Source organism: Gekko japonicus, unplaced genomic scaffold (assembly GCF_001447785.1).
Source record: "Gekko japonicus isolate JY-2015 unplaced genomic scaffold, Gekko_japonicus_V1.1 scaffold138, whole genome shotgun sequence".
NCBI classification, from domain to species: Eukaryota; Metazoa; Chordata; class Lepidosauria; order Squamata; family Gekkonidae; genus Gekko; species Gekko japonicus.
Genome location: NW_015163096.1, coordinates 335,899 through 347,226, shown reverse-complemented (window position 1 = coordinate 347,226; position 11,328 = coordinate 335,899). Strand labels below are relative to the sequence as shown.

At 41.6% G+C, this 11,328-nt stretch overlaps 1 protein-coding gene across 1 annotated transcript in view; it reads left to right on the top strand.

Moving 5' to 3' along the window:
• Positions 1 to 4,491, top strand: part of RAB31 (RAB31, member RAS oncogene family) — a 68,754-nt gene extending 64,263 nt beyond the window's left edge. Inside the window, exon 7 of the mRNA XM_015406603.1 lies at positions 4,359 to 4,491. Coding sequence (XP_015262089.1) covers positions 4,359 to 4,456 — 98 coding nt within the window. The 3' untranslated portion in view covers positions 4,457 to 4,491. The remainder of the gene's footprint in view (positions 1 to 4,358) is intronic.
• The last annotated feature ends 6,837 nt before the right edge of the window (positions 4,492 to 11,328 follow it).

The window sequence follows — 11,328 nt, the reverse complement described above, 5'->3', positions numbered from 1 at the left end:
CAGGAAAACTGTGTGTGCTTTCCTTGCATAGGTGGCTGGTTGCAATCCAGTGTTGCCTATTCAGTTTAGGAGCAGCTCTCCAAGGTTTCTTTCTCAGTCTTGCTGCTTGAGATTCTTGTAATGAAAGATGCTGGAGACTGAACCTGAGCCAGGCAAGACGTATGCACTGCCACTTAGTTATGGCCCCTCCTCATTGCATGCATTATAGTTAGGTCACATTGAAAGTGTAAGTGATCAGCCTTAGGATAGGTGTCGGTTTACATTTCATGGGTGGCATGCCCAGTTGTATGCTTGCAGCTCTTTTTAATGTCATTGGAACTTGCATGTGTAATGTGATGCAACTCAGCCTGTTTTTCCCATAGTGCTAAAATGAATGCTATAAAGACCAGTGTTTAGTTCTGTCACCATGTCTGGCATTAATGTTCTTAACAACTGGCTAGAACAACTTGTCTCCAAACAGTTAGAGAAGAAAAAAAAGACCTTCTTTACCCCCCCCAAGACGATGCAAGGCCTCTTCCCCCCTCCTCACCCTCCCCTCTCCAGTCAAAACCTTCAAATAAATTAGCTACTTCAAGGCCTCTAGACACAGAGAAATGCCAGGGCTCCTCTGGGCCAACAAAGGCTGCCTGTAAAAGCACCTTCCCCATTAGGAGCAATTATTGAAATTTCTCAGACTATAGATCTGAAGACAGGGATTCCTTTGTATTTTAAGTCTGTGTTTTAATTGTTTTAATGATGTATTCCTTTTTTGCAGGGGATGTTGATTTTAATGGTTTTAAAAGGTCATTTTATCCATGTATGTTTTAAATTGCTAACCGCCTTGGTGGCCCTATGGGGCAAAAAGGTGGAGTAAAAATCTTGTTAAAAATAAGAATGTTCTGTTCTGCAAGGGGAGTGCACCATTTACTGATAGCAGGATGAAGGTCAGGGACCACATCTCCAGATTATGGCACTATGGAGAAGTTCTCATGTGACTTCATTCTGTGTTGGAAAGGGGTAACAATCAATGAGGGGGAGCCAGGAAATTCTCCCCACACTTCCTTCAGTCATCGTCTAGGGGCCTCTTGCAGGTGCCTGGCCCCAGGATGGCTTGGTTAGCTGTCACCAGGGGGAAGGGCCTTCTCAGTTGTGGCCCCTACCCTGTGGAATGCACTCTTGGATGGCACCCATGCCCTGCTGGACTTGTTTAGTTTCAGCAGAGCATGCAAAGCTGAATTGTTTAGGTTGGCCTTTGGAGGGTAACTACATATTTAGACTGTTCTAATAGTGGTATGGTGATAGCCACGTATTTTATTATTTGTTTTTATGTCATTTTTACCTTATTGGTTTTAATGTTGTAAGTCGCCATGAGACCCTTTGGGTGACTAAAAAAATCTAATATAAAATAAATAACTAAATAAATGGATTTGATTGCAGCTATTGAGAATTGTTTTTACCTTATTGGTTTTAATGAGACTCTTTGGGTGAGCAGTGACTAAAAAAATCTAATAAAAATAAATAAATAAATAAATGGACTTGATGATCCTAGCACTGTCTGCTAGGTTACATGATTGTAGCTATTGAGACACTCCCTTGGGCCTGGGCACACTCTTGGGTACTTCAGTGGACCTCAGTGGACACTATTGCCACATCAAAGGCTCATAGCCTTCCGAAGTCACATCAGAGTCAGCATCAGTCAGCATCTCAGGAAGGACCTGCTTTGATAGACAACCAAGAAAAACTTGTAGGCAAACCCTTCCAAGTGACCACAGACCTACAGATCACAACAGACGCCAGCCTGATGGGTTGGGGTGCCCATTGCAGAGTCCTTCAGCCCTTATTTATTCTTATCTTCTCAGAGGGGGAGTCCTCGTCCGAAGACCCCGAACCCAACTTGCCATCAGATTTGCTTTCTTTTTCCTCCTCTTTGCCCTCTTCTGGTTCCCCAAGCTGTGTCCGCAGAAATTCATGTGCTTTAAAAACAGAGTCAATCTTTTCTTTTTTATCGTTAATCTTGAAAATGACGCCTTCTGGGGTTAATCACCTGTAACTGATGCCATTTGTTTGTAAGAAAAGGATTAATTCTTTATAGTTCTTTCTCTTCTGTCTTATATCAAATGGAATATCTTTTAAAATCCTGATATTATTGCCCCCAATTTTCAAGGGTGTTCCTGAATTTGCTTTCAAAATAGCATCTCTCATGTGTCTCTTCGAGAATCTGACCAGTGTTTCCCCAGGCAGATAATTTTTCTTGATGTACGATGAATAGGACCTGTAGACCACATCTATCTCACTGCAAAGGTATTCCGCTGTTAAATCTGTCATTGGGGCTATTGCTTCATTCAGCCGTTGCTTCAGATTCTCTCCGGGACCCCTTGAAACCGTAGGACCAAATTTGCTTTATCCATTTGTAGCTGTAAAAGCTTTGACTCTTCTGTAGCTTGCTTCATTTCCAGCTTTTGCACCTTTTTCTTAACTTTTTTAGTAGTGATGTCTATTTCCTTCACCTTCTCTCCCATTTGCTCTGTTGCTTTTAAGGATTGCGTCAGTTACATCTGCTGCGCTGCCACACTCTGCCCAATTATTGACAGTTGTTGTTTAATGCCAGTGATCCCGTCCAGCAAGGGGGCACAGGGAGTCAGCCAAGAGTCTTAAGAGCTCAGTGACCTCATCCATTTGAGGACTGGCCCCTAGTTTTGATTTCAGCAGCTTCTCTTTCTCCAGTTTCTTCCCCGTCATCTTTTTTAATTTGTTTACTTTTCAAAAAAGTTGCTAAAGTCTCTGATATTCACCCAAACGCTTTTCTGCGCTCTGGTAAGTCTCTTAAAACAGTTTAATTCGCTTATTTTTCCACTCCCCCCTCTTTCCTTCCGTGTTTCGTCTATGCGTTTGGGAGGGATCCCTCCCCCGCTCGCTTTTACGTCGCTCTTGGGGGGGGCAGCTTCTTTTTATATCTTCATGCTCGCTTCAACCCGACTCACAGTTCGTTGTTGGCCATTCAGCCTCACTCGTCGTCATTTATTTCGCCCGATCTCCAACGCTTGTCCCGGCCAGCAGCACTCGTAACATGCGGTCACTCAGTGGCAGGACTTTCAGGGCGGAGGGCCGCCTCAATTCTCCGGCTTTTGGCCATCGAAGAGGTCGCCCCTCAAAAGTCCCCTGGCTGGGAGCCTTTTACCAAGGCTCCGGGGGGGGGGGTGTGACCCGTCGGACCCCCTCCCACACGCTGGTGTGCAGTTTACATCCCCGGGACGTCCAGGAGATGTGTCTGCCTGCATGTCGCCATAAACTGGAAGCTCCCCCTTTCTACTTCCATTGTGAACAGTTTTTTGTGTTACCTGAATGTGGGCATGAGCAGTTTGTTTCTGCTCCATAAATCAGAAGTCTAAACTGGATTACAGTTTGAGTCCTGACTTGAGGGCAAGAAGCAAACTCAAGTTTTAACAGACACCAACATTTAGAAGCTGCAACAAATTGGAGCTTGAATCAAGACTTCTGAAACCAGGCAGTTTTCAGTCATGCTCTGGGCACAAAGGAAGGAAGGAGGGGAGAGAACTATCACAGGAACAAGGCAGATGAATGCCTTTCTCAAAGAAACAGAGTTTTACATCAAATGCAGCCAGATAATCTGTTTTAATATTATTGATCTTCTTCTGGTGGAATCTTACAAAATTTCAAGAGAAAATGTAAAGTATTTTCTTTTGTAAAACAGTATTACCTGTATTTGTTCTCAGCTGTTTTATTTCTGTACCTTCAGCTCTTTCTACACATCCTGTGCATGTACATCCCTGCTTTTTCCAGCATTCCAATCACATGGAGGAGCCCATATGTGTAGGCATCACTTTAGTACTGGGACCAATTCCCCACAAGCACCTGTGCTGCCCTTGCTCTTCCGTTTGCCCCGGTTGCATTGGTCAATTTCACACTATTTGCTGTGTGGCAGCATTTTGACTTGCATCTCCCCCCCCCCCCCCTTTCCCCGGGCCTTCTGGATCAAGTAGTGGGAAATTGACAAATACAATCTGGAGGGAGGGAAGAGCGAGGGCGACACAGCTGCTTGTGGGGAATCGGTCTGGGTTGAACATGCAGGAGTTGGGGCCGGGGCCAGCAGATGTAATCTGGCTCTCCTCTAAGAATGTACAGTAATGTGATTTAAAGCATTTTCACAGGGTTAAATGGCTCTGCTGCTCTGGTGACCTTTATTTATACACAGAACTTAGTGAGCTAGGGGATATTGTTGTTGTTTTTTTAGTGAGCAGAGGAGTGTTCAGAATGTGCCTTCCCTGCCCACAAAGGTTGTTTCTTGAATATAAGAGAACAGGAATTCTACAGCATATCAAGCTTCGAATTGCTTTTTTCTTCCCCCTGAACACTTCCAGGTCGAAAGATCCCTCCCTTGGAAACTCATGAAAATGGCAATAGTGGAACAATCAAACTTGGGAAGCAGACTGCACAGACGACTAGGCGGTGCTGTTAAACCAACCTGATCAGGTTTGATTTACTTGAAAATAAGACGACATCATTTGCTTATTTATTGAGCAACGGACTTCAGAAACTTGGTGACCATGTACCTTGTTTAAAAGCATTCAGTGTTCTCAATTGGTAAAAATACAAGGAATGATAGTGGAAAGGTTTCCAAATGAGTTCTGCAAAATTAAAATGGATCTTCCCTTCTGTAACAAATCATCTAAATCATTTTTGTGAATTATTGGAAAGCATTGTCCAAACCAATGACTATTTTAAATAAGTATTTTGTTTCAAAATAGGTTCACATGGTATATGTTAAATTTTGTACAAAACTCACTTATTTTTTATTACCATGCCCTGTTTTAGAATTAGAATATTTATAGTATGGAAATATACTACATAATATTTGAACCAACTGAAAGAGGTATACTGTTTTCTCATCTTTCTTACCAGGTCTGATTTTCTTTGGCTTTCTCTTCAGAGCAACTTTTTAAATGGTGTAACTTGGGTAGTATGTTGAACACAAAATGGATAAAATTAATCTAGTAAATGAAAAAAAACACCAAATAATAAAACTCCAGTAATTTTAGCTTGAAGCCATTGTGTTTTTCAGTATATGAAGAGGCAAAAACATTGGACTGCAAATACAACAATTGGTTTGAATTACATTAAGATGACTGACAAGAAAGGAGAAAGGACTTGGCAGTTAAAACACCAAATATTTGAATTTAGCTTCCATACTCAATAAAATGACAACATATACTGTACCAGAAGCCATAAGGGAAACTGAATGGATTACCTTCCATTCCAGGTATGTTAATGAATTCAACTCTGACTGGCAGGTATATGATGCTAGCAGAGTCTGACAGCAGCTGTGTCTTTCCTGCTATGTGGTTTAATATTATGAACTTTAAAGTGGCCTTTAGTATTAGACTATCTCTGATTCCTTGTCTTGGCCACCTCTGTTTCAGTGACTGGACTTAAAATGATATAAGCATATCTTTTCACATGGGCCCTTTTCATAATGAGATGTATAAAGCAGCTTTTATAGGAAACAGCCTTAGGGGTCATTGCTGTAGCATTTGATGCTGATAATATGTCTGAGTAAGTGTGTTAATAACATGCACTGGGTTGTAATCCATGAAATAGGGTGGTGAGAACAACAGCTCAGTATGCAGTTTGGTATTTGCAGAGTAACTCCAGAGTCTTGTTGCTTCAGCTGTTGAAAGCAGTGGAGTCAATTGTAGGGATGTGCATTCAGATGTTATCTAATGAAGAAGCTGAAACAAACAAACCTCTATTTGTTGATACAGTTATAACTAATCCAAATTGAAAAATTAATGACAGAATTCAGGATCACTCCATTCTTTCTAGTTTTCTGGTTCTTGGATGTCTGTCTTAGAGTTCAAGAAGGTCAGAGGGCACAAGGGAAAGTGAAGAGAGAATGACAACAGTATGTAACTATAGGGGCATTTCCGTAGTCAACACAGTAACACGTGTCTTGCCCCTAAACAGGATTGCTCAAACCATGTACGTTAATCACATAGTGGGCTCATTGGGTTGGGGAGGGCTATGTAGGTTGTAGCTCCTGTTTGCTTGTTGTTCAGTTGTCTAGTTCTGTTCCTGCTAGGCACTGTGGCAAATGTTTTGTTTGGAGACCCTAGCAACCAGATAGCTTTGGTGACTTTGGAGGAGAGAGGCGACTGTTATGATTCCCCCCACCGGAGGGGATATATAGCACTGCTGGGGGGGGGGAAGTGTTTTGCTTGCATTGCTGTGGCCACAGGAAGGGCAGCAAACAAGGAGATAGGGATACAAGCAAATGCTGTACTTGCTCCCACCCCACAAAGATGCCACATGATAGCTACTGTCTTCTCTCAATAAGGTGTATGTAAAGCACAGAGAAACTGTAGCTCATCAGGAGGCATGGTATCAGCTGAAAAACAACAGTAATTCCAAATAATAGAATTACACATGTAGTTCTGCCCTGAGGGAAACACAGAAAATAGAGCTGGAAGGGACCTCAAGAATCATCTAGTTCAACCCCTGCACAACACAGGAATTTCACAACTACCTCTCCCCCCCCCCCAGTGACCCCTGCTCTATGCCCAGAGGAAGGCAAAAAACCTCCAGGATCCCTGGGCCAATCTGGCCTGGGGAGGAAAATTCCTTTCAAACCCCAAAATGGCCATTGGCATTACCCTGGGCATGTAAGAAAGGGCCATGAGAACCAAGCACGGACTCATCCTTTCCCACCTTCTAGTGATCTGCCTAAATTCACAGAATCTGCATTGCTCTTAGATGGCTATCTAGCCTGTGCTTAAAAACCTCCAAAGAAAGAGAGCCCACTGTGTCCCGAGAAAGCCTGTTTCACTGAGGAACTGCCCTAACGGTTAGGAAGTTATTCTTAATCTTTAGTTAAAAACGCTTTTGATTTAATTTCAATCCATTGGTTCTGTCTGAGCTTCTGGGGCAACAGAAAACAAACAACTCTGCTTCATCCTCCATATGACAGCCCTTGAAATACTTTAAGATGGCTATCATAGCACCTCTGTTGTCTCCTCTCCAGGCTAAACATACCCAGCTCCTTCAGCCTTTTCTCATCGGGTTTGGTCTCTAGACTCCTCACCATCTTTGTTTCCCTCCTTTGAACATGTTCCAGCTTTTCAACATCCTTCTTAAACTGCAGTGCCCAAAACAGAACACAGTACTCCAAGTGAGGTCTAACCAGAGCAGAGTAAAGTGATACCATCACTTTGTGTGATCTGGACACTGTACTTCTGTTGATGCAGCCCCAAATTGCATTTGCCTTTTTAGTTACCACTAGGGATGGGCATGGTCCAGAAAAATGGTGGTCCATTGAGGTTCGGAGGTCTGTGAGTTTCACGGACCACGAACCTCCATGTTTAACAGACTGGGTCATCATGGTTCATTTGGTCAGTGAGACCAAGCAGATTACAAAGCCATTTAAAGGGTGTTCCCTTTAAATGGCTTTTGCAAAGCTGCACAGCATGTGAGTGAAGGCCAAGGGTGACTTCACCTGCGTTCCCGTTAAATGGCTTTTGCAAGCCCCACTGACAAGGTCCTTATGAACCTCCTGGGTGGGTTGTGGGAGGTCCATGTTGGCAGGATGGCACGGACTGGGCTCATGGACCATGAACTGGACCCCGGTCCATGGAAAAAGTAGGTCTGTGGTCTGGTCTGTGCCCATCCCTAGTTACCACATCACATTGCTGATTTATGTCCAGTGTGTGGTCTAATAAGACCCCTAGATCCTTTTCACATGTACTCCTGCCAAGACAAGTCTCCCTCATCCTATAACTATGCTTTTGATTTTTCCTACCTAAATGCAGAACTTTACATTTACCTCCATTGAAATTAATTTTGTTCATTTTAGCCCAGTTTTCCAGCCTGTTAAGATCATCTTGTATCCTGACTCTTTCTACTGTATTTGCTACACCTCCCAATTTAGCATCAACTGCAGATTTAATGAGCATCACCTCTATTCCTTCATCCAGATCGTTTATAAAGATGTTGAACAACACAGGTCCCAGGACAGATCCCTGACGCACTCCATTTGTCACTCCTCTCCTCTAATGAAAGAAGGAGAAATTCAAATGCCAATTCCACAGAGCATGCAAAGCAGGGAGGTGATGGCTCTGCTGTGCAAGCTGCCCCCTTACTAAATCTCAGTCCCTGAATACCTAGTACAGTGGCAGTCCAGCATTCCTGCTTAACATGGTGCCTGCCCAATTCAATTTTATTATTTATATATTGCCCACACTCTGCCATGCTAACTAGTTTCTTGGGTTGTCACATGTTTCCTCTGCAAGTGAGAATTTCAGGTGCATTATTAAATGAGATGGTTTCTCCTGTTTGCCCCAGATTTGTCAGGGAAGGATCCCTTGTGTGCAAGCGAGCCACAGTCCTTGAGAATTACATCTCATTTGGATAAGGGAAGGACAGGTTTAGCCAAATATGTGTTTTCTTGCCAGAACCAGTGGAAACAGAAACAAAACTGAACAAGTATAGCTTTAATAATGAATAGCTTTAATAATGAACTGAGAGAAACCAAATCAAGGTTTTTAATAAGAAGGTGAACTGAAAACAAAACAAAAATATTGTTCATGTCGCTGAATATTACTGCCTTCATAATGGTATTTAGTGAAGGACAAAAGTTACCAAAATAGATTTTACCATTCATTATTTTGTTGCTCAAGTGATGCCTGGGAGTCAAGGCTACAACCAGAACTGCCCTGAGGCTTAAAGACTAGGTGCAGTGCCAAAGTATTGTGCCTGCTTGAGAAAAGCAAATACATGTCCTTGATATTAAGGACAGCTCTTGTAATATATATACAGTTGACTTTAAAGGTCACTTGTGTCACTCTTGAAGCTGCTGGAGGCTAAAAAAACAGAGCAGTAATTGATATGGATTGTATTATGACTCTTTATACATGCAACCAGGTTAGAAATAACATAAGATTACAAAACATCAGAAGTGCATTTTCCTATAACCCCCCAAACACATTAAGCAGAGACAATTCACAAGTGATCCAGTGTTTGAGCCAATATGTTCACACAAATAAGCAGCAAGCTCACATTTGTCTTATGGCCTGATAGCCAATTTTGCCACCCAGTGGTAGCTGCTTGTGCCACACAGTGTACTGCTTTGGAGGGCTCCTTCACTTTCAGGGCTCTTGGAAAGGGGTTGGAGCTGTCAAAGAGAGGGGGAATCTGGAAAAAAATAGGGGTAGCTATGTTAATCTGCAACAGTGGAAATGGATGTCTTGTGGTACCTTAAAAACCCATGCACAAGTAGAAACAACCTCATGATTTTCTAGATCGTAGCTTGATTATTTACTCTTACAGGTTACATTACCATATAACTTTTGGTAAAGACAGTCCGCTATGGAGACAAAAAACTGCTATATTACAAAGCCATAAACTTTTGCCTAAAGGTGTCTACATCTGGGATGAATCCTAAATACTGTTTCCTGTGCTGAATTTTTGCCCTGGAATAATTCCTGCCAGAGGTGTGTTGTGTGTTGTGTGTTCAATGCAAAGTTATTATTTCTCTTAGCAAGGTTAACAAAAGACACCAGCAATAGAAGGTCATAGCATTTTGACTAACAGTGGTAAGAGAATAAAAACTGATATCCTCTTAATCATTATTTTGTACAAATGTTAATTAGATTCCAGAGATTGGAGAGGGTTCTGTAAATGAGGCTTCAAATGGAGTTAAAGCAAAATATGCTTCTAACACTGGATATAGAATGAATTTTGCCAGAGTTAGAAACAAAATTACTTTAATGACATTTTTCATGGTGGCAATGTAAATGAAATTATACATGCCATTTTTGCATTAAATATTATTGTAAAATGAAGCAGAACACAATGTACAGAAATCCCAATCTGATCTAAAATTGTTCTAAATTCAGTATATTTACTTAAAAAAATATATATATGGCAGTTTAAGTATACTTGAAACCTCAAAATAAGGCAGCAGAATATTGCTGCTTGGAGGGGAGGGAGTAATTAGATATATCGTAGCACCATTTGCTTGCTTTTATGAAGGAACTGGTTAGCGAATCAATGTGGTAGGGAAGACCAATTGATTAGTCATGCCAACTGAACCAAACCATTTTTTTTACAGTACTAAAGAAAATATATATTTAGTCAGTGTTTAGTGCATTGTTATTATACTATTTCACAGCAACTTATATTTTCTCTCAAATCATTTATTCTGGAGCAGAATAAGATGGCATTGCATGGGCATTTGCTGCCCTCAGGCCCTGGGAGGCAGACGTACCAGCTGCTGTGTCCCAGTTCCACTGATGCCCATCCATCCCCAAGTGTTTCTTTCCAGTGAAATCTTTTTGCTCTGGAATCTCCTGTAGGCATATTTAAGGGAATGTAAACTTCAAGCTCAGCGAAATTCTCTGAAGACATTGATTCTGTACATATGTGCCATAATGTAAGAGAGTGGAGAGTGGGAGGAGAAGAGATAATTAGGATTTGCCAGCTTCTCTGCATATTAATTTGGTTTGTGGCAACATGAAGGGATGGCTGTATCAGAATGTGTTTGGATAGCTGAATATCTTCTGTCTCACATGCCTCTTGCAACTGTTTGTTTCAATTCTGAAAAGTGGCTGCACTACAAGCAGGTTCATACATTAAGAGAGCACTATCCAAATACCTTGGGAATATGCACAGCCACTGGCTGGTTTGTGTAGAGGTAACATTGGTGCCAGTGGGCACCTCCAAATAGGCGCTGAATTATGCAGCTGCCCCAGTTCCTGTGACTGTAGCATTTGAGTTGGTACTGCTGTATTCACTTAGTGGTAGCCTTCTGTGCTTCCAGAAAACTTGCAAAATGATCACCTGTTTTTTAAATACAGTTATGTTTCTAGAAATGTGTGAATGTTACTTACTGTCCCAGCCCTTTTATATGTGCTGAAGTCCCATTAAAATAAAAAAGATTTGAACATCCATAGTAGAATGCAAAAGTGCAAACCAGATGCTTAATTTTCTGTAGTTGCTTTTTTAATTCTGAGGTAATGACATTCTTATGTATATTAAAAACTGCAAGAATATCCTGAGATTAAAATTACTGTCCTATTGCTTATAAGAAAGGAAGCCTACTGTATTCTTCCCATAACCGAATGTGTACCAGCTTTGGATTTAACAGAGGTCATAGTTATGTATTTTATAGGAACAGCAGGTCCCAGTTTAGTAGGAGTTACAAACCTTTAGCCTGCATAAAGATAATAGCAGAAACAAAAGTAGAGTTGTATTTGGTTGGAAGCTGTCCTGAATTGAACCTGGATTTAGGACACTGCATTCATGGTGCTATCTTCCAGTTTCTCTGAATTCTAGAGTATG